The sequence below is a fragment of the Grus americana genome, chromosome 13 (genome assembly GCF_028858705.1).
Source record: "Grus americana isolate bGruAme1 chromosome 13, bGruAme1.mat, whole genome shotgun sequence".
In the NCBI taxonomy this organism is placed as follows: Eukaryota; Metazoa; Chordata; class Aves; order Gruiformes; family Gruidae; genus Grus; species Grus americana.
In genome coordinates this window covers 21,465,641-21,488,610 of record NC_072864.1, presented here as the reverse complement: position 1 = coordinate 21,488,610, position 22,970 = coordinate 21,465,641, and the positions used below count along the sequence as shown (strand labels likewise).

Here is a 22,970-nt window from a genome sequence, read left to right as displayed (position 1 = left end):
CTCTTTGCATTTCCCCAAGCCTCACCTTCTTCAAAGGGCCTGCAGCCATCCTTCAGCTGCAGCGATGATAACACCAACGCAAAGCAGGTGCCCTTTAGTCTCTGGACCCTGACTCCTGCATCGCTTTTCCCTCTCCTGTGAGGTGTCTGACAAAAAGAGAAGATATTTCATTATTTAGTTTCTGTGTTCTCAGATCTCTCCTCTGGTTCCCAGGCTTCTAGAGAAGCACAAAATGCTGCGAGCAGGCGGTTCAGATTTAATTAGAAGCTTTTCGGTTATCCCTGACGTCTGCCTGTGGTCTGCTTCATGCCGCACGCTCCCATTTATCGAGTGCTACGACGCTGCAGCTGCTTGACGTCAATACATCCCAAACGAGTTTCCCCAACACTGTGTAGTTTATATAAACCATGCAGGAAGCCCAGAGCGATGCAGGACGAAATAGCTTAGCTCGGAGGCTGCAGACACCTTGTCGCGGTGGCAGGGACAGCAGGAGATGCGTTGCAACCCGACGGTCGAGGTTTCTAGCTGGCTTTATGTGCACGTAAATGTTCAAAGCTAACCTTAAGCTACTGCAGGCTCTCCGCTACGGGCTAAATCCTGCTTGGTTTTTCTCCTCATTGCTTTTTATGAGGCAATAAGGTTGTAAGAAATTATTGTATGAGAGCAAAAAACGTCTTGTGCCGCTCTGCCCGAGAGGGGACACAAAACTGGAGACAAACGATCTGGGTTCGCTTTCTGGTTTTGACCTTGTTCAAGCAGCTGCCTCCTCTCGAGGTCCTGTTCCCTCGTCTGCACTTGAGCCTGTTTCCCTCTGCCCCCGGGGGATGCTGTAGTTTCCAGACATAAAAAGCATCTGATAAACTTTGAGAAAACCTTCTAGAAGGGTACAAACTAATAAAAATAGTGATGTACGCGCTTTTGGGGTTGAAAAATTTGAAATGCGTCAGAAAGGGAAGGAGGTCCATGACCACTTCAGGTCGGTGTTTTCCCTTGTCTTCTGTTTCTGTAGCAACCCAGTGATGTCCTAACGCTTCAGTACAAGCCTCTCTCTTTAAAAAACATCTCCTCCCTGCCACTCAGCATCGTCCTGGCCTTAGAGCAACCCTTCATAATCTGCGACGTGGACCGGCAGCCCCTGCCTGCAGACGTTCAGGTGAGCAGCCGTGGACCTTCCCGCTGGTGGGGTTTGAAGAGGGAGGAGCGTGGCGGCGCGTTTCTGTTGGGAAGCCTTCCAGGAGAGATGTTTATTCTTTAGAGTCAGCAGTAGATTGGCCTGAATTAAATCAGATTTGAAAGGAGGTGCTGAAGGAAACAGAATAGCATCTGAATTGGGGAAATACATCCTGGCTCCAAGACACGAAGAGAAGGCAGCAGGTCTGGGCAAGCCGTGTAGTGAAGGTGTCTCTTGGAAGCCATCCCAGCTCTCCAGCAGCCATCCTCAGATAACCTCAGGAGTCGCTTGCTCTCTTTGAGGGCAGCTCTGCCGTCAGGAAGGCTGAGGAGCCTTCCACCTGGCCCGTTGTTAGTGGAAGGGGTTGGACGTGGACTCTGCTAAAGACGCGTTCTCGTAGGCACAGCCACAGCTTCTGTGCCATGCCAGTGACTAGGTCTTGCAAGGGCAAGGATGCAACGCCGTTGCGCTGGTGTTGAGTGTGAGGATGAAGGAGTTCCTCTAGAGTCGGGGCAGAAGGCCCTGGCTGATTTGCTTAGGTACTTCGCATGCAGCTTTTGTGGGTCCAGGATTGAGCAGACTGGTATTTATTTCCCTCTTGTATTGATGCTGAGCACAGAGATGTGAGCCTGAGGGAGTCTCAGAGTGTTGTGCTGCTCGCCGTCAGGCGCACGCTCTAAAGAAAGCGAAAGATGAACCGAGAATCCCACGTTGGGGTCATGCTTTGACCACTTACATGTTTTATGCCATCAGACCTTGGGACTTGATCACGCTGGTGGTTAATACTCTTTATCTCCTTGCAGCCCATGAAGCTGGAGACAGGGGAGGAACTTCATCTCTCCATCGGATTTAACCCTGCTTATGAAGAGGATTTGAATAGCTGGGTAGCAGAGAAGGCTCTGAAGATACAGTTTCTTGAGCACCCTCATGAGGAGCAGGTCACCGTTCGGGGAGAAGTCTACTTCCCGAATCTCCATATCCAGACCACGGCCTTGGACTTTGGCTGCATCTTGAATGACACCGAAGATGTACGTTACGTCGAGATGACCAACTGCAGCCCGCTGCTTGTCCAGTACCACTGGTTGTTCCTGACAGACGGCCACGCGAGCCAGATGAGGTATGTGCACCTCTGCCCTCTCCTTGAAGTTCTTCCTCCTGATGTCCCGTTCATCCTTTGCAAGGACTAAGGCTGTTTGCTAGGACCTGACAAATTGCTTTCAACTCTGCCTTGTGGAAATAACACCTACCAGCTACGGTCAGGAAAGGTGCTCAGGGAACAGGTGATCTCCACCAGTTTGACGCTGGGATTTCCCTGGCTTGAGTCAAACACCACCTTGGTGAAGTGAGTTTTCATCTGTTAGCTGGTTCGTGAATGCGACGTGCAGTTTTAGTGCTTTGCAGTAAAATGGTGGGCTCTGTGGTGGCTTCAGGTGCAGCTGTAGATGTTGGTGGGAGGATTTATCCGAGCATCCCTGAGGAGCAGGGCTATCCGGTGCCGGCCTGTGGTTTCCAAACCCAAGAGCAATCTTGCAGTCATGCCGGAGCACATCTATAACCACGTTTCGAGCGGTTCCTCCCGCTGTGGCCTCTCTGCATAGTTCAAAAGTCTAGTCTGGGCAGTTTTAATTACAGTAGCAAATGGTTTTTCCATAATGCCCTAGGAAACCGAGCAAAGTTAACCATTGCGCATTGAAGCGCTGCTATTACGAATCATAGAAATCATCAATAAACAGTTTTGTTTAGGGAATTGGGGTCTGGCTCAGAGGAGACGAGCTATTGGGAACTGAAAATGAGCTGGTGCTACGAAGAAGGCTTGGAGGAGAAGACCTGGGCGCTGGGGTAGCCCGTTCACAGCTCGGTCTTACCGACAAGTCTTTAGTGTGGCCCTTCTCGATGCACAGGTACCTTCAAGAACAGACCCTAAAATGCAGAGGAAAATCTGCAAAAGCAGGCGGTGGGAGGTGGGCAGGGAAAGGGGAGCAGGGCTGGGAGCTCTGCTTGGTGGCCCCTGTCATCTCCTGGTAAATTAGGTTAGGGTTTAATTAGGAGCTAAAGGGGAAAATCTAATTTTGATGATAGAACAATGCATATATTTTATAATAAGAGAAACAAGCACATTACAGCGAAGCCTGTGTGGAATTAATTTCCTCTGGGGCCACTTCTTGGCCGGTTGCCTGTTTATCTTTGCTTTTATTTTTTTTTTTTTTTTTTAGAACCAATTTAGGGTTTGGAAATGTGAATGCTGAATCAGTTTTCAGCTTTTAATTACTCCATCTCCACCTAAATTGGCTTTGCTGGACCCGAGCCCGCAGGTGCTCGTCCTTCCGGCGGACGCTGAGTCACCCAACTCTGCTGCCTGGGTAGCAGTTGAGGGTCCTGAGCATCTGGCAGGATCCTGTGCTCCAAAGGGTTTGGCGTAGCCCCTTTGCTGGCTCGTTAGCGCTGTGGACGTTACGACAGCTCCCTTTTCTGCTCTGCATGTTAATTAAGCAGTAATGTACTCTCTCCGGGTCCCTCAGCAGACACCGTGTGATCCTCTGTGGCAGAGCTGGAAATGAAGACGGTCTCCAAGCTATTAACACCTCAAATTGCTCATTAAGAGCCCGGCAGAAGGGCAGCATGTCAGATGATATTTCTGGTCCACATTAAGCACTGTTGGTATTCTAAATTATCGGATCAAACTAAATCAGTCTGACATCGAGGGAATCAAACATCAGGTCTCACGAAGGTGAGATCGATAGGATTTAGCCATCCATACATCCAGCCTTGCTGGAGCCCATCATCAGAGACTCCCGGCATCAATCACACACACACATATTTATTTTGGCTATGAGAGAAAAATGTTATTTCTTTGCCTGGACAAGATTCTGTGTACTTAAATCTTTTTTTTTTTTTCCTTCTAATTGCTCAACCCATATTTGCCTCCTTACTCTTTAGTCGCTGCTGCCGCTACTTGGAGCAGAGCAATCATCTAAGCACCGCAGCCCAACCATCGCTGTGTGGTTGGACATTGCCCAAGTCAAGCCAACCCGTGCCCCTTTTCTGACACTGCTGAGCCATAAATCTCTCGTGGTTACTCCTCTTCTAGAGCCGTGTGGTTAGACATGGAGTGGGAATAGTCTCTCCTCACCCCTTGGACTTTTGGTAGCTCCAAGCTGAGTTAAGCCTTTGCACCGAGATGTTTTCTGTGGCGTTGGAATGGATCTGCGGAGTCATCCGGCAGGAGATAGTAAATACGGAGCCAAATTCAAACATTTTGTCATGTTTCTTACCTTAAAGATTTCTTCTGCAAGATTGGTTTGCCTTCCTTGCAGGGCAATATCTAGCTCCTCAGCTTTGTTTGGGATTCCCATCAAAAGGAAGACGCTAAAGCCGAAGGATAGACAAGGATTTTCTCAGATGCCTGTGACAAAGGCTGCTTATCCCCAAACTTAGCTGTCCTCTAGAGTTTTCATCCTTTATGGAGGATCCGTGCCTCATCACGGACTTTGAGCGTTGCTGTTGCCACATCACCTCTCCGTCCCCTTCACGTCCCCCCCGTGGGACAGAGCTAATGCACCCCGAGCGCTCCGTGTGCCAGGATGGATCAGCGGGGAGCTCTGCACCTCCATGGCACGTGTCAACCCCCCCCTCTCCGCGTGTCGATCCGACGGCTCTGGAGAGTGGGAACTTCTTGGCCGCAAAGCCAGCGTGATGAATTGCCGGTGGATTCTTTGGGGAAAGGGTTTGTTGAGCTAAACGTGTAGAAAATTACTCTTTCCTTTCCATCCCGGATTTTCTCAGCCAGTTGGTTTTGAACAAGCTAGGAGACTTTCTCTTCCCCAGCGGGTCTTCCTATAGCATGAATCGTTTCTCGTGCCTCTGCCCTCTCTCCTTCCACGTCCCCTGGCAGACGGCACTGCAGGGACCCTGCGAGCCGGATCCCGGCCTCATTACTGACAAAAAAGAAAACCAATTCCGTGTTATATTTGATGGGTTGGTTGTTGGGGTTTTTTTTTTGCTTTGTTGTTCTTATAACAAGGAAGAAATGGAAAATGCAGACAGTGAAAAACAACGCAAGGCAAAAATCTGACGGTGGTGCTCTATCAGCCACCGGAGGGGAGAGGTAGCAACGTCAGCAGCGAGAATATACATCAGAAATGCATCCATCCATCCTGCTGTGATGCTGGGGAGCCTCAGATGAGCGACAGCAGTGCCGACCCCCTTCTCGCCACCCCCCCAATGCTATCAGCTCCTTGGGACAGTATGTTTTGGGCTTCGGTAGCCCCAAAGTAGCTCAAATCCCATGGGTGACTTGGAGAAGGAGGGCTGAGCCATGGTGGCAGCGTGCTGCTGAACGCGTCCTTCAGCTGCTGTGGTGCGGGAGCAGCGGAGGAGCGGTTTGCTCGCTGTCACGGAGAAGTGGCCTCTTATTTCTCGGAGACGGAGTCTCTGAGAGCAAGGGCTGGGTGCCGGGCAGGCTTCGCGTCTGGGGTGGCAGTCCGGCCGTCGTGCACGGCGTACGGAGAGGGTCTGTCCGCATGGACAGAGACACCAGGGAGCTGAAGCAAGGGAGACTTGGGGAACTTTGTGACTTGTTCCGCCCCGGAAAGGATGACACGTAAATACAGCGAGTGCCCAGGAGGGCTGTGGAACCAGGAGCGGGTGAGCATGTGTGGTTACCGAGTCTACACTGGAGACATAAACCTGGATATTGTGTGTGGGTCAGCGATGCTTTATCAGGACGAAGGTCGGGGGGTGATGGTTTCCCACGTGCACCGTGCCTGTAAGGTTCTCTGCCTTCAGCGTGGTGCCCCTCACCACGCACCCTCCCCCTCTCTGCCTTCCTGCTCTTTTCCCAGCTCCTTTGCTGGGATGCTGCAGGTTTGAGGCAGCTTCTGCTGCCCCAGAGCTCCTGGCCACGCTGTCGTGCGCCCGGGGGGCTTTTACGTGGGCCGTTGCGATGGAGGTTGGAGTCCTGGGTGGCTGCGTGGGAGTTGCTTTAGCTGTTACATTTGGGTTTTCTGAAGCTCGGCCTCCTCCTTTGCACAAGGGCGAGAGACCCCGAGAGCCGTCCTTGGCCTCGGCGGATCTGGGGACCGTCCCCACGGCGTTGGAGGAGTGGATTGAGGGCAGGGGAGGCGCAGGAGAAAGCATCGCTTGGGTGCAAAGCGCTGCACGTCCCGCCTGAGATGCTGTCAGGCAGCTGACTGTCTCCCTGGCCTTGTCCTGTGCCGTCAGGACAAAGCGTCGGAGATGTCCTCGGGTCATCCGTGCCCCGAGTAGGCTGCGGTTGGGTGGGGGCTGCCTTCTGCTGTTACAGCCGGTCAGCAGACGCCGGCTGGAAGGTGACTTCTTGCTCTGCCTGCAACGTGCAGCCAGCGAACCTGAGGAGCAGTCGACTTCTCTCTTTGCTGTCCGAACATCTCCGTTACCCGCGGTGTGTTTGTGCTGCAAACAGCATCCTTCTCCCTGTAAATGCCGTTACGCTGTGCTGCCTGGCCGGCTCGTGCTTTAATTCCCTCTGGGCTGCCGCTCAGCGCCCGTCCCTGCAGAGCTTTACTGCTTATGAGACAAAATAGTGGTGGTGGTTGGTTTTATTTTGGGTTTTTTTTTTTTAATTTATTTATTTTTGGTTTGTGGGAACAGCTTGCTGTCGTAGCCTGGCTGAGGCAGAGCGAGAGCATCGATTCGGGAACCGCTGCTGTCGCTTCCACCCCGTGTCTCCGGCAGAGCACTGAGCGGGGAAGCGGTCGGATGAAATCTGGGTGGCACGGTCGGCTATTTACTCCTTTTATTTGCTGACCCGCTGTCACTGCGCGTGGCAGCGATGAGTAAGGCGACATAATTTTCCAGAGCTCGTTTCTCTTTCCCTGCTTCCTGCAAGCTGTGCATCCGACAGCTTTCCTTAAGGGAAAACCCATCCGAACCCGCTGGCATCGCTCTGCCCAAGAGTGCCGTTTCTGGTACCGCTGAGCTCTGTCCTGGTGCATCTCTGTCTTCGCAGGGTACCTGAGAAATCTTTAAACTCTTCGGAGAAAGAGCCGAAGCCAAATTTGAATGCAGGTGCCAAATCTTCACGTGTTTTCGGGTGTAAATCTGCAGTGGGGATTTTTGTGCTGATTCCTTCTAGTCCAAGGTGTTTCTTGGTGCGGAGGTGATGGAGAGCCCAGCACTTCTGCTGGTCCCACCTTCAGCCCTGAGCTGGCTGCTGCCGAGACAGAGATCTGCAGCAAAAACCCTTCCAGAGAACGAGGATTTTGTCCTGTGTGAGGTTGGACTCTCACAATACGGAGAAACCAGTGCTCGTCCTTCTGTGCAGCCACTCTTTCCCCTCGAGAGAGGAGAGTACCAGTCAGGGAGATCGTTTCCCAAGACATCATCACATATTTCTTTTTCAGAAAGGGTGGGATCTGCCCGGCACGTGCCAGTGCTCTCTTTTCCTCTTGTACCACCGAGGAGGCAGGAGATTGTCCCAGTGTGGAGCAGGAGCGATGCTTGTTGTCCATCTAAAAGCCAGGTGGCCAAAGCCAGCGTTTTGGTCCCCCCAATGGTTTCTTTGACCACAGCCACCACCTCCGTGTGCTCTAGGTGAGGAGTCGCTCCGTGCTGTGCTAGCCTCATCTCTCATCCAGCTGGCCCATTTCTCCATCCTTGAAAATATCCACAGTGTGAAGAGCTGCCGTTACTTCTGCCCTTGTAGCCGCACAGGAGCGTTGATGGCCGTGCTGCTCACGGGGTTGTCTTTGCCAACTCAGAGAACAAGCAGCAATTGGGTTAACAGAGTATGGAACCCATGTCCAAACAGCCCAGGGGACGATGTTGGGATGTCACCGTCCCTGGAGGTATTTAGAAGATGCGTAGACGTGGTGCTTAGGGACGTGGTTTAGTGGTTGGATTTGGCAGCGTGAGGTTAACAGTTGGACTTGATGATTTTAAAGGTCTTTTCCAACCTAAATGATTCTCTGATTCTATGTATCACCGTAAATCTACATCTCCTGCCTCGGAGAGGGAGGGAGCCAGGGGCAAAGGGAGGAGAAACCTTCAGCGCTCTACAGCACAGCAGCTTGGAGAGGACTTCAGCTCACGGGGAGATTTAATGGGGCTCTGCAGAGCGGGGCAGCCTGGTGACATTCGTGGGGTGGGGTGGTGCGAGAAGGATTGATTGATTCCCCGCCTGCTTCACGTAGCAGAGGGAGGAGGCAGGAGTCCCCGGGGGGGGTCGGGCACCCCAAGGCTCCTTTTGGGCCAGCTGGCGTGCCGCGTGTTTTCGAGAGCGCCTAACTCAATTAACGCTGCCTTTTCAGCCGCTCTGCCCTCGGGAGAGCTATCTTTCCTCCGCGGGAAGCCTTTCCAACTGCGAGCTTGCTTTGCTTGCTTCCTCTTCGGTGGTAACCAAAGGTCCCTTCTCCCTTGCCTCTGTCACCCCACTCTTGTCCCCGGTGTCACCTGGACCGGGCCAGTCCTGTCTGGTCATCCCTCGCCCTGTCCCCAGGAGCTCCGGTTTCCCGGGAGTTGGTCTGCCTTGCTCTCGGCAGAGCAAGGGGTGATTATGTTGCACCATGGAAGTGACCTTCAATAATAGCTCAGCAGCGTCCACCGGCCCTTTGCACCGGCCGTAGAAATCGGGGTAGAAGCCACGCACAGCCTTAAATCTGTGATTTCTGCTGGCGCGACGAGCCCTGCTCCTTCTGCTCAGGGGATGGATGGCGATGCCGGCATACTCAGCGAGGTGGAGCTTCAGCATCTGATTTATCTTTGGGATGTGACCCGAGGAAATATATTAAACAGGACCTTTTCTTGGTTTGGGTTTTATTCTGCCTTGGTTATCGTTGCTGCTTCACCTCCTCCCACCTTTCCCTGCGGTGACCCGCTGCAGAGCCCCGTAGGGAGGATGCGCTGGGCTGTGGCATTGCTGCCTGCCCGGACGTGCCGGGCAGCCTTCATCAGCGTGGGCTGGTGGAGACACCTTCTGGGGTTCAGCAGAAGCGGTCGAGATGAGCAGGGACGTTTCCTTCTAGGTGGGGACTTCAGGACATGCTCCGTCATTTCATCTCCCTCCTTTTCCTCGCCCTGCTCGTGGCACCGCGGAGGGGCAGTGATGCTAGCTGGCGGGCAGAGAGGCCGGCAGCCGTGCCATGAGCTTGTCCTCATGGTTTGGTTTTCCTACAAGCCGCTGTGCTCGGGGCAGAGCCCAGGTACGTGCTGGTCCTCACCCCCCAGGATGCCTCAGCTCGGGCTTGAGATGCTTTTTGGGTTCTTGCAGGGCGAAGCTGGGCTGCCGAGCCCACCCAGCGTGGTCCCTACCTTCTCCGGCTGTGTCCCGTTCATCCCTTTCACAAACCTGGTGAGATCCAGCTTCACTCTCCTGCAGCCTTTACCCTAAGGAGAGGACAGAGCAAGAACATCTCTCTTCCCATGGCTGGGAGCCACCAGGACCAGCCCTCTGCTCTCAGCTGGTTGTGTTCAACCAGTTCTCTGGCTTCCCCCTGCTTCCTCATGGTTTTAACCCTTCCAGCCATACTCTTTGTGGTTTGCCGAGCTCTCAGGCTCGCCCCCACGAGCACATCTTAAAACGGTGAATGTCCAGATCCCTGCCACAAAGACGGCTGGCGAACGTCTCTCCTCCTTCGCTCTCAGTTACAGGAGTCCGTACAGTTGTCTGTTTGCAGAGTCAATTTTCTGAAGTCGCTGGTAAGATTGTAATTGGTGCTGATTACTTGAAACAGCATCTCCAAATTACAGCTGTCGGGGCTTGTTTAATTTGGAACAAAGACTACAAATGGTATTTATCGTTAGAGCTACTGATTTGTTCGGAGGAACCTTTGGCCAGAGTCTGATTGAGAAGTGGTTTTCTGCCTGATAGAGAATCAGGAGCTTCCTACCGCCTCACCTGATGCTTATAAATCACCTGGCTGATGTGCACGAGCACTGAATGGGTAACGTTTTGCCGTCTGTAAAATCAGTGCAAGTCAGAATAACTCTGGTAAAGTCAGCGCAGACTTTTTCCAGAGCTGTAACTTGTCAAGAGAGGCAAGTCCTGCTGCGTAAGGATGAGCTCCACAGAGACCCATTGTGCTTGGTTGGACCAAGGTGGTGGCCGAGGAGCTTTAGCGCCTGTGCCCTGCGGAACTGGACCAGCCGCGTCCCGTGGCAATACTCCGTGAGAGGCACGAGCCACGTCAGAAGGAGCTTGAGGGGCCTCGGATCTTCCTGGCTCTCCATCGAAAGCGATGGTACGGTTGAGGTCTGTGGGCTTCAGCAGGAGCCGAATGCTCTCGGTGCACCCCAAACTCAAATCCTGTGGCTCCTGCTAAAAGGTGCTGGAGAGCTTTGGTTGCTGGCCCAGGAACGTGCGATAACTCACTTCTTTTCAGTGGTAACATCCCTTCCTACACAATTTCTGCTTTTGAACAAGAAATCAAAATTCTCCCTCATCTCTCAAAACTGACGGGTTTTTGGACTGAAATAAGTGGCTGCATATTAACTTCAAGTTAATTAATACTCAGTCCCAGTGGGACATCCCCGGGACCGCTCGCTGCATTCAGATGAACGCCGAATCCAGCTTAATCATTTCCAGCACGTGCAAAACATCGGAGGTGTCGGATCTCGCGATGTTCCTCCTCTCTGCTGCCCGGTCTGGATTGCAGTGGCTGGGTCAATAAACACACAAACCGTAGGTGAGCGGAGGAATTTCTCCTAGCGAAGAAATAGGCTTTGAGGCCATCTGGATGAACTGCAGTTTAATCGTCGCTATTGATGAGGGCAAACCATGGCCACTGGCTTCCTCAGCTGCTGGCCAGGTGGCCCAGCTCAAGCCCAGTGTTCCCACACGGCGCACTGGGAAGGTTTTCTGTTCGCTCCTGTATTATATTATTTTGTTTTCAGTTGCAAACACCCTTGAGCTGTGTGGGGCTTGTTCCAAAGTGCCTTTTTTTTTTTTTTTTTAATATGCATCTGCTGGCCTGAAGGAGAAGTAAAAGTGCATCGTAGGGATCCATAAGGTGGTGGAGATGCCTCCTGGGTGTGCTGCCGTGGATGCCCTACCCTGTGATAACGTAAGAGGGAGGTTTGTTTTCGCCCGGTGCCACAGCTGCGCCGATTGGGCACGTGCGCCCCGTGGTGCTGGTCGGGGCCGCGGGGAGCTCAGCACTCCTGTTGCGGGGCTGCAGGTTCGGGGTGACGGTCCTGATGCTGCCGGTTCTCGTGCAGCCCGAGCCGGGAGGGTCACGTCATCCCGCGCAAATCTTCGCATGTAGCTCGCAGAAGCAGCGTGATTTCTCGCTCCTCTATTCTGGGAGGTGGGTGTGGGAAGCAGTGTGAAACTGTGTCCCTGGCAGGCTCAAACCAGGAGACAGGCTGGGATTTTTTTTTTTTTCATGTCTCGGAGGTTGGGGACGGTGGGTGACACAAGGTTGTCCTGGCCCTAGCAGGAAGGACTCCTCTCTCGCTGCCCTCGCTCCCGTTAAATCCCCACTGTTCGTTCCTGGATGCATTTTGTCTCACCTGAGGGGTGACCAGGTTGGGTGAGCTGGACCCGGAGGGGTTAACACCTTTCAGCCCCTCCAGCTCCAGGCTGACCTGCTGATGTCGGGAGGCTCCTTGTCTCCGCTCCGTGGTGCTGGTGGAGACGCTTCTACAGCCCTTTGGCCCCTCTGGTTTGGGATGGGTCCTCTCTGCCGGTGGAAGAACTCCTTTCTGCTCTTTGCCTTCCTCCCTGCCTTCACAGCCTTGGCCTGAAGGTGCTGGAGGATGCCCAGAAAGTCCCGATTCCCACCAGAGAAAAAGGCTGCCTGAAGCCTGGGCTGATGCTGAACATCTTGTTACCTTCCCCTCCCCTCTCCTTTTCTGAGACACCTCCCTTTCCTTCGGCGTCAGGAAGATTTCTTGTCCCAGGGATCAGCTTTCCATGGACACCTCGGGTTCCTCGCTCCCCCCCTTTTCACGTTACGCTGCTTGTTCTTCATTTTGACTTTCCCCCCCACCGGAAAAAGTCCCTCGCTGCGCTCCGTGCTCCTCCACAGCAGGACTCGCTAATCACATCATCTCCCAGCACCGGGTCCCAGAGGGCTTCTACTTTAGAGTGAAAAATATTATTGTTGCCTAGGCACCGCGCGTCCCGTGAATTTGCCTCAAACCATTCTATAAAACTAAAGGTAATTTAATAAACGATTATGGATTTTTCCATCTCGGGGTTTTACCTCTCCTCAGGGGTTGTTATTAACCTGCAGTATTTATCTCCGAGAGCTGCGGTTTCATTTCCTCGCCAGGATGGATTGCAGCCAGAGGTTTTGGGACGGCCGCCGCAATGATGGCGGGACTCATCCTGACACAGGTGCCCCAAGTGAGCGGCTGCTGGGGGTGTCGAGCAGTTTGGTTGCCCGTCGGCGCACCCCGCCGCGTATGAAGGTGCCTCGGCTGAGAGGAGCGAGGGTTGCGCGGATGGGATCGGAGATGGGCGACGCTCTGCAGGGGAAGCAAACACCATCGTCCCCTCCAGTCCTGGTTTGTTCTTCCACGTCGGACAGTGCCGAGGTCTTGCTCGGGGTCCCGGGAGGGAGAGCTGCGGAGGAGCTCGCCTGGGCCAAGCCTTGCTCTTGCACGTGGTTGTAGGAAGGACAAGTCAGGTGGGACCTCTTGGGTGCTGTGAAGAGCAGAAATGCAAGCCAGCCTTAGATAATAAGCTACAAAGCTAAAGCCAAATACTAACGAACAACTGAATTCCCAGCTGGGAATGAAGCATCTGGGTTGCTGTAAAAAAAAAAAAAAAAAAAATCCGCCTTGTTCAGCTGTGGGGAACGCTTGGGGATAGGCACGGTGACAGCAGGCACGGCTCGAGGGCGTCCCTCCACGTGGCGTTAGGAACACGAGCAGAGGTGATGCTGTGAGCCCCTGCTGCGATTTGGAATGGGGAATCCGAGTCACCTGGGAAGGTTTGGAAAGGTGAAACCACATACTTGTTCCTGAGGGGTGTTGGTCAGCTCTGTCCGTGAAACGAGCTGCCGAACCGCTTTGCTGAATCATTTGCCAGATTGGTCCTGAGCTCGTGTTTGGGAACTACCGGGGAGGTAACGGCGCTGTCGGTTGTAACCCTGTCTCAGCGGAGCTGCCGCCCTTGTAGCACAAGGTTAGAGCCGCTGTTTTGCAACCGGGGAATCCCTGTGGCGCAGCGGAGAGCCGAATCTTGTCATCGGCACTTGCCGTATACTGATTAAAGATGACCAAAGCTCCCTGCCCCAAAGCGCTAATCGCTGCCGCTCGGGCGCTCGTCGGCAATCGACGGGCCGTTTAATTGTGAGTCTTTGCCTGGAATTCTTCGAGGTGTCTTTCCGTCTCGCCTTGCGTGCGTGAGGGCGTCCCGTGACGGGCTCCGTGGGTGCCCCTGCGCGGTGCTGGGCTCTGCGTGGTGCTGGGCTCTGCCCGCTCAGGGCGCGGGAGGCTGCGGGCTCCATCCCTGCTCCCACCCCATCGCGCTTAGAGAAAGCCACCGGCATCACCGCTTGCTTGTGCTGGCCCGCAGCTGCGGGTTATCGGCGGGGGCGACATTTGGGATAAATACCGAGCAGAGCTGCAAAACTCGCTTTGACCCTCCGGGTGGGGAAGGCACGGTCCGTGGCGGTGGGCGCTTTCGGGAGGGCGCTGGTGGGTCTGCACGAGCTCGTCGCTGCCCGGATCTGCCCCTTTGTGCCTTGGTCTCACCATTCTGCCCAGTTTGTGCCTGTCTCCCTTTCCGGCCGTGCCCCTTACCTCCTCACGAGCCGTTCACCTCTGTCCTCGCCCACTTCTCCTTGCAGCCAGTTACCGGCATCGTCCCTGGGCAGCCCCAAGCGTCGACCTGCTCCATCCTGGGTTTGGAGCTGCTGGGTCAGACCCATCACTGAGCTCACACCACCAGTGCGCACCCAGGGGCCGCATCCTGCCCGGGAGCTGCTCGTGCTGGCTTCCCTCCTTCCCGCTGCAGGTCCACGATCAAAGCTGTATTATTTTCCAGGTTCAGCCCTCCAGCACCTAAATTTTTCATCAAACCTCAACCACCGAAGGAGGAGGGAGCCTGGTCGGAGCGCTCAGCGCCTGCGGAGAGCAGCTCCAGGGATGGGAGTGCGGAAGAGCCAGCCGAAGCCCTGGAGGCAGCGGGGGATCCTCTCAAAGAGCCAGCAGATGCAGAAGACGCCCTGGAAGCAAAGGTAGATTTTCTTTTACACCTACGACCTGCGTTGCCTCCTCCAGCTTCCCTCCGAAAAGCCGCGCTCGTGCCCTGAGAGCGGGCTTGGCAGCAGGGCCGGCGGCTGGACACGGGGCTCCTGGGGGGCAGAAATAGGGTGGCTTTGCTTGGAGGACCCCGCTCGGGTTCTCCTCACCTACGTTGGGTTTGGGATTCTTTTGGGTTTGGGGTTTTTTCCACCATCAAATGAGTCTTTTATCTGCATCACGATGCGAATGCTTCCAGTTTCCGTCCTCTATCGGGCCATGCCAAGTACCGATCTCCACGTACCCCCTTTCTGAACCGTTTTCATGCTTCTGCCTTCCCCCAAGACCCAGCGTCGCAGTGACGGCCGCGGAGCTGCCTTTTTTACAAAACAAGGCTTTGCGGACAAAAAGGTCGCCTTTAATCTGCTGACCTTCCTGGTGCTCCTCGCTGCTTTGGAGCTTGACCTCTGTGCAGGTGGGATCTGGCACCTTGTTCGGCACCATGTGGGACAGAAGCTGCTCCTGGGGCAATAAAAAAACCGACGCGGAGCACGAGAGGTTCAGGAAGCGCCAGCGTTGGCGTTAAGTTCAAGGAGAAGGGTTGCAGGTGCCCACATCCAAATATCAGCAGCTTTAAGGTTACAGCTCTACACCTTTTTTCTGAATCAGGAAAAACGATGCCCTGTAGATGTAAAGAATAGCGTGGCTGAACGTTTTTGCATAGAAACGTGAAATCATCTTTATTTCCTGCTTTGTTGCCGTGCACGCACAAATAAACCAGGGAAATTCAAGCGGACGTGGCTAATAGGATCCAAAATTGCTTCAAAGGGTACATCTGGATTGCAGTTTCATCTTCTGCTTGTGTCACTGTGTCAAGGCAATATCCGTATAACCTCTCTGCGAGACCACAGGCCTCGGAAAGGTGTGGTCAGCATCTTTGGGAATACGCTCTCGGCAAAGCTTTGCTAGGGTTGGAAACGTAGAGACGACAAAGAGAAGACTCTGCCCTCCCCAGTGCTTTATCTCCTGGGGAGACGTAGCCTCTGATTAAACGTAAAGATGTCCCATAAATATTTTTGCAGGTTCTGCTGAGGTCAAGGCCACAGCACAAAGCGCTTCTTGACATGAGTAGTGGCTGTTGTTAAACTTCAAGAGCAATCACAAAACCCTCGTTTCTAACTAGGGGTCAGAAGCCCAGGGATGAGGTTTCCTTTTGAAAGATGGCACCTCTGAGGTTAAACACCAGCTCTTAGCTGCTGGAAGACAGAAAAACACCTCGGCTGCCGCCTTCACGAAGGTGCCTTTTGAGAAGAACGCCCTGGCAGAGATCCTCAGCTCTCCAGCACTGACGAGTGCCTAAGCACCATCTAGAAGGGGATAGTTGTGCCAAGCACTTCCTAAGTCCTCATTTTCCTGTTCTTAATATGTTTTGCTTGCAGCCGTGTTCCTGTTTTTGTCACGGAGACCCTGACCTGTCCAGGCATCAGGTTTCTGGCGTGTTCCTTGGGCAGGAGCGAGCAAAAGGTGGGCAAGATGCCCTTGAGGCCTCTGCCAGGACCGAGTGCTGGGTGATGCACCCAGCTTCCTCATAGGAAATACAGATGGAGCCCACATCTCACCCATGGGTGGGCTTGGACCCACGCTCAGCTGATGGCATGGACATACCCATACTTGATTTACACCTAGGTCCCATCTCAGCTGCTTCCTGGCTCGATGAGGTTGTGGAGCCCACAGCAGAGTGGTCTCACCCAGCCCCACCAGCTGCTTACTGCAGCCCATGGTGCTTGTTTTCCAGCCACTACCACACGCTACTGCGGAGCTGGAAGGTGCTGCGGAGACTCAGAGCTCCGTGAGGATCAAGGAGTTGATGCAGTTCACGGAGGCAGAGCCCCTCGCCTTGGGAGTGCAGGAGGTAAGTGGGAATCTCTCTGGCTTCTATGTTTCCAGTGTGGCCAGCAGTTATGTAGCCCCCAGTCCCACTGGTGGCCCTCGGCGCTGCTCACAGCGGCCTCGTGTCCCTCCAAGCACAGCGCTGCTGAAGCGACTGATCATTGGAGAGGCCATGCAGGACACGTAGGGTTGACCAAGGACGTTACCTGTGCGGCAGCTAAGGAGGGCGTTATTCATCTTGTTGCTAATCAGGTGGTGGGTAGGAAATTTCTGCGGTAGCTTTTGCCGTAGCAGCTTGAGAGTGAGCAGCGTGCGAATCGGAGAGGGAGTGAAAAGCATCGGGAGTCAGAAGAGCTGGGCTGGAGTCCTCCCCCCAGCTCCAAGGGCTCTCACCTCCAAGCCTCGTGTTTCTCTAGAGGCAGTAAAAGGGCGTTTTAAAGGCAAGTTCTGCAGCAGAGAGAACTTCTTGCTGCCAGGAGACCTCCCAAATTACCTTAATGTAGTGTATTAATTAATGCATTAATTACTAAGTATGGGAGAAGGTTTTTCCCATGGTCCCTCCGCCGGTAAGCGCAACGGTTGCAGGACGAGATTAGGATGATTTTGTCCCTCTGGCCGTGTCTGTCCTTTGCTCCAAGCCACAGCTGCTCTTCTGTATCGATTTCCACGCTCGACATCTCCATCTCTCCTCCCTTACCTCCAGGTTTTCGACATCCTGCCGCTATATGGCGCGCTGCGGCCGGGCGAGAGCCAACGGGTGACCTTCACCTTCTTTGGCCACACAAACATCGTCGCCCACGTCATGGCGCTGTGCAGGGTGGAGGGAGGCCCCACCTATGAGATGGCGCTGAGCGGGGAGGCTTCGCTCATCAACTACCTCCTGGACGTCACAGAGATCGACTGCGGGCTGCAGGTACCGCACGCTTCTCTTGGCAGAGGTCCTTGAAACCATCACGGGCAGGTTGCTGCCCGCCTAGGTCTAGTGTCTTCTCCCGTTCCCAGCTTTTCTCATTGGCCGTATGGCTTGGAGGTACAACCTTTGAATGATCTGTCCTGCATCCAAGCTGGTTTTTAATGGTCATCTCCTTCCCCCTCCCCAAAGTTGGGAATTCCTCCTCTCCAAGGTTACGAACGCTGGCTCCTGGGGCAGGCAGGATCCCCGCGGTGGTCTCCAGAGAGACGTGCCCCAAGACATCCATCTGCTGATCCGCTCCTAAAGCCTGAGGTCTGAGGAGATGCTCTCTTTTAATGCTCTTGATTAACCAACAAAATAAACCAGGGACGAAGTTAACTTGGGCTTCCACTCACCGTAGCTGGAGGGAATGTCCCAGAACAATCCCAGCTTTACTTATTCTCAGTTAAAACCCCCACAGATGTTTCCAGCTGTTGGCCCTGTATGTGTTACACTGTCTGTCTCCTTTTTTACTGCCACTGCAAGCTCTGCAAACACCTTTTCTTCTGCAATGCCTCGATGCCTCTTTCAGATAGCGACAGCGGAACCCAGGTATCGCAGCGCGAATGTGGCTGCCCTTTAAAGATAAACGACGGGCTACGAACGAGATAACGACTGAGAACGCGGCCACTGGGGGCTGGCCCCGCTGAGTGGGGCGGTTGCCCTGATCTGTCCTTAATTTCTGAGGAGTCTTTGCAGAGGAGGCTCTGGTCGGTGCAGGGACCCTCCTCCCAAGGACCGCTGCCCCAGGGAGGAGCAGTCTGAGGACCAGGGGAGGTCCGAGGCAGCGAAGCTCGCTGGAGGTGGATCAGGGGCCGAAGAGGGTCTTTGCAAAGCCGGTTCTTGGTGCTGGCTAAGGGCCGCTTGCCAAACCATTGAGCATCCCCTGCCCCGCTGCGAGGGGGCTGGTTACAGGATAAGCTTCCCAGCGGGAGGAACGCTCCTTCTTTGTGTTTCGGCTAGCTGTCAGATGACGCCTTAAAGTGCGGAGGACTTGTGTCATAGAATAGTTTGGGTTGGAAAGGGACCTGTAGAGGTCATCTAGTCCACCCCCTTGCAGTGAGCAGCGACATCTTCAACTAGATCAGGGTTGCTCAGAGCCCCGTCCAGCCTGACTGAATGTTTCCAGGGATGGGGCATCCCCTGGTTTGTTTATTACTGATCTTTACGTGGTGGTTATCGCACCTCTGCGTGCTGCCGTAAATATCGATGTGGGTTCCCCAGCTTAGCCTGGGGGAGAGTCCAGCGCCCGTACCTCCTCTTCCCCTGCTTCTCTCCTGCGTTGCGTTCGTAAGCTCTCATCCCAACGAAAGCCGAAGGAGATTCCCAACAGCAAGGCCTGCGTCTTCAACTTCCCGCACCTCTGTCCTCTCTCCAGCTATTTAATGAAGTCACGGAATCGGAGGTCACCCTGCAGAACAGCGGGAAGGTGGGATTCACCTACGTGGTGCTAAGCCCCAGCACGGCTGCTGCGGACAGCCCTCTGCCCGGCGTGCCCCTCGTCGTGCCCAGCACGGTGAGTAGCACAAGTGACTAACCCTGGCCCTGTGGCAGGCTGCCCAGGAGAGGGCTGTAGGGGAGGGAAAAAAAAAAAAAGAAAAAAAGAAAGAAAATACGGAACCAGCCAGGAGAGAGGGGGGTGTAAGCAATTGATGCTGGGGGGCAGAGCAGGTCAGGCAAGTGCGGTCCTGATAAACTCCCGTAACGGCCCTTGCCGGCGGGTGGCTGTGCCATCGTACTGCAGCCGCCGGCGGGAGGTGTGAGTGCTTCGGGAGCTCTCGGGAGCCCAGCCGCTGAGCGCTCTGGCTGTGCCAGCACTGGAGCCGGCCGGCACGAGCTCTCCCGAGGGTCACCTCACCCGGGCCGTGCGGTCAGACAGGATTTCCTCCTTGTCCCTGCCTGCCCCCCTGCCAGCACGCAGCAGGACTCAAATACTCTCTTGCCTGGGCGTGAAGCTCCTTTCCCAGAATTTGTGGCAGCCCCGTACTGGTCCCTCGCTCCTCCGGCTTTGCTGCTCTGCAGCAGCTCTGTGGGGCAGGGAGGAGTGGGGCTGGAACAGCGCGGAGTTTGCAGCATCCCACCGTCCCAGCTCCTCGGTTCTGCACGCACGCCTCTGAGCTGAAGCAGCGTTCCTCTCTCTGTCCATTTTGGCAACGGGAAGAGGAAGCCGGATGGCTTTCATGTTTCCTCGTGCCCGTCTCCTACAAGGGACGACACGCTGATGCCCTCTTCCTGCGAGCTCCCGAAGACACAGCTTTGCTCGGACCCCTGCGGTGGTTGCCGTAAGAGCATTGTTGGCCCTGGCAGCTTGGCAGGCTGCGTTGTGCGCTGGAGTAAGGGCTCAGGGGGCCGAGTGGCAGGATCCGTCCCGCTCAGCAGTAGCTTCCTGCAGCGTGGAGGGGAGCAGGGAGCTGAGGGTCCAGCCCAGCGTGCAGAGGGGGAGCTGAGAAGAGCTGCGGCTGTGTCCTGTCGCCCTGAGCAGTATTTGCTCTCGACTTGGCTGGCGTGAGCCCAACCCCGGGCTCGGACAGCCCTTCTGCGGAAGCCCAGCGAGGAGGTGACCTTCATGGTAACACCTTCTTCCCTGGATCTTGCCCTAATCTCTGCTCCTGCTTTTCCAGAGATGCAGATACAGGTCACCGTGAGTCTGGATCAGCTCCCGCACCCTCAGTGTAACCACGCGGGCAGGAGTTGTTGGTTGGGATCATTAATAAGGGGTCAGGCTCTTCGACACCAGCCTGGGAACCGCTGATGTGCTGTGAGAGGAGCTGCTGGTCCCGCTGAGAGCATGGGCACTTCGCTCCTCTTCCACAGCAGCTGGGAAAAGAGCTTTGATTTGTTCAGTCTGGCTCTTGCTAGCAGAGAGCGAGCACTGTTAGCAGAAGAGCTGTGCTCGTGACGTGGGAACGCAGCCTTACGAGCCCTCCAAAGCACAAACTGCATCCCGGTGTAGGAGAAACGAGCTTTTCTTTCCAAGAAAGCTAGAAGGCGATGTCGTCCGATGTTCTCTTAAGAACCAGCACATGTATCATCTGAGGCATCCCCCCGCCGAACCCTCTTTGGTCGCATTCCCTCCCTCTTCTCCCACTGCAGGGTTACGTTGGACCAGGCAAGGAGCAAGTGCTGAAAGTCTATTACCTGCCCGGAGTGCCTGGAGTCTTCTGCAAGACTTTCCAGATCCAAGTGGGTCACCTGGAGCCAGAAGAGATCTCCCTGAAAGGCGAGGGGAGTTTTCCCAGGATTTGCTTGGACCTTCCTAGGAAAATCAAAGGTGAGCACTGCCTGGGAAGGTCCCCTGGGTTGGGTGTCATGTGTCATGTCCGTAGGGCAGCTCACACCCACCTCCATCAAGCCTGGGGTTTTCAGGGCTGTCAGACCAATACTCAGCCCTCTGGTTGCTTCCTAGAAGCTCTTAGAAGCCCACGTTGGCTTTGCCCCAGGATCCATCCTGCAGAGCTTGCCAGTGTTATCTGTGGGTGGCCTGGAAAGACAATGGCCGGACAGAAACACTCGGGAAAGCCGTAATGCAGGCTGGCGGGGATTTTGGCAGGGTTGGATCTACATCACGTTGCAGGGGGTGAGATGCTCCTTTGTGGGGAGGAGGATGGGTGGGAGTGAACGCCAGGATTTGTAGAAGAAAAGCAGCATCCACTTTCCATACGTTGCTCGAGGAATACGTTTCTAGGAGAGGGCGACGCTGGGGGAGCGGGACTTCCCAGCTTAAACGGGAATGGTGCTGCGCCCACGCTTCCATTTGTGGATGTTTTCTTCCTTCAGGAAATGAAAAATATGAGAAGATCCTCAAAGAGGCGAAAGAAAAGATAGAAAAAGACAGCCAGAGAGACGAAGCAGTTGTTGTGGGGGAGGCTGCGGCCGCGGAGCCACCCACGGACGACTCGGGCACCGTGGTGAGAAGGGCTGCTGCCCCGTTGGGCACGTGCCACCCTCTCCCTGTGTCACTTGGGCCCCTTGCACCCCGCAGCTGGCTTCCCGGTGTCTTGCTGGCACTTGGGACTTCCCTGCCCATACCTGGCCATGATCATACATCAACATCGAGCCCACAGGGGGCTGCCCACCTCTGGTAGTTGTCCCTCCCATGGATGCATGAGCTTCCTGACCACCCCAAGAAGAGATCCTGAAGACCATGCTCAAGTGACTGACGTTATGGTACTTTGTGATGGAGATGCAGGTCATTGCTGGGGTGTTTGCTCACAACCCAAGCCCTGCCAGGTTTACAGAGCTTAATTGCAGCAGCCTGACTGCGCCCTGGCACCGCGCTGTCGGTGTTCATCTCCAAGAGGCACCAGCTTTGTCGTGGTTCCCTTTTGGAGAGAGCTTTTGTCCGAGCTGCTTTGGCAGTGGCTGGGGGCAGGCGAATACTTGGAGCACTGGAGGGTTCCTGGCTTGGCTGGCTGTTTGTCTGGCCAGATCAGCTTTCGTAACAGTGACTGTGCTGGCAAAGATGCTGGAGTTCGTTTCCCTTCAGATAAGGTCCTGGCAGACACTGAGCAGCAGGACAGGGGGACTCCATCACCCTCTCACCAAGAGCAGGGTGGGATTATCTTTCCAAGACAAGCCTGTCCCTTGGGAAGAACCTTTGCTAACCAGCCACTGTCCTTGCTTTCCTCAGTTCGACACTCGGCTGCAGATGCAGATGGAGCAGATGCTGATGGAGCAGCACGCCCTGGAGCAGCAGGAAGCTCTCACCTCCGGTTCTCTGGAGGACGCTGCCTTTGACCAGCGTGCTCGTCGGAGGCTTCTCAAGTTAGTAGGGACTCCCGTACCCCGAGGGTAACACGCAGCAGTGCACTCCAGCTCCCAAGAGCTCCTTGGGTCTGCGGAGCTGGGAATAGCTGGGCACTTCAGAAGGGGTTTGACCCTGATGGCTTTGACACGCTCCCCATGAGCAGCCAGTGGACTTTTCTACAATGGCTTTTCGTAGCAGAGGAGTTGTGACCAGTATCCATTTTAAACTGATTTTATTTTAAGATCCCATTAGTAGCTGATAAAACCTAGGACCTACGCTCCCTGTGACTTACCAAAGTCTTACTACCGGACGGTCAGGCCTTGGGTTTCATGGGCTTGAGTTGAGTTTTTACAGCAGTGAATACGGAAATATCCACTTTATTTGCATCTTCCATCCACTGGGAAATGTAGCCGGGCTGTGGTTCAAGGGCTCTCCTTACTCCTCCTTCCAGAGCTGAGCTGCCCGAGTATGTCCTGGACTTTGGCTACGTCATTCTCGGTAACATCCACACGCACATCGTGAAGGTCACCAACACCGGGCAGTTCCCTGTGTCCTTCCACACCGATGGACGGGTCCTGCGTGACACAGGTAACCAGTGCTGGAGGGACTTCACGTGGGCTTGAAGGAGCTTGGCTTAAGCCGCTGGACATGGGGAGGTTTTCTGAGTGCTTGTTTTTATAGCTTTTTTTCTCCTTAGTCCCCCCTCTGCTCGGTGCTTTAGAGCCTGAATTCTCCTGGCCAGCAGTGTCCTGACGCTTCACTGCAGGGGCTGGATGGGCCAATCGCCTTGGTCACCTCTCGGCATCTTCTGCTCTTGGCTACCAGGAGCATCGTCTGAGTTTCTTTGTGCACTCTGTGGGCTTGAGCTGCAAACAGATGGGACCCTTTGTGGTTTGGAAATGCTTCGTGTAGAGTTCATAATGTCATAGCGTTTCTCTTCAGCCTTTATTGAGAAAACAGCCTGTGACGTTCCCTGGTGTATCAAAATAGGCTTTTGAAACAAGCCTTGAGTAGCATCAGATGGTGACTTGCTGTGACTGAAG

The 22,970-nt window shown here is 54.5% G+C and overlaps 1 protein-coding gene across 2 annotated transcripts in view; it reads left to right on the top strand.

Moving 5' to 3' along the window:
• HYDIN (HYDIN axonemal central pair apparatus protein) overlaps nucleotides 1–22,970 on the top strand; it is a 162,136-nt gene that overhangs the window by 97,182 nt on the left and 41,984 nt on the right. For both annotated transcript variants that reach the window (XM_054840701.1, XM_054840702.1), the window contains 10 exons: nucleotides 1,010–1,153; nucleotides 1,975–2,288; nucleotides 14,142–14,334; nucleotides 16,134–16,250; nucleotides 16,932–17,141; nucleotides 18,559–18,696; nucleotides 20,274–20,451; nucleotides 20,958–21,088; nucleotides 21,811–21,944; nucleotides 22,379–22,515. In XM_054840701.1, the coding sequence (XP_054696676.1) occupies nucleotides 1,010–1,153; nucleotides 1,975–2,288; nucleotides 14,142–14,334; nucleotides 16,134–16,250; nucleotides 16,932–17,141; nucleotides 18,559–18,696; nucleotides 20,274–20,451; nucleotides 20,958–21,088; nucleotides 21,811–21,944; nucleotides 22,379–22,515 (1,696 nt within the window). The remainder of the gene's footprint in view (nucleotides 1–1,009; nucleotides 1,154–1,974; nucleotides 2,289–14,141; nucleotides 14,335–16,133; nucleotides 16,251–16,931; nucleotides 17,142–18,558; nucleotides 18,697–20,273; nucleotides 20,452–20,957; nucleotides 21,089–21,810; nucleotides 21,945–22,378; nucleotides 22,516–22,970) is intronic.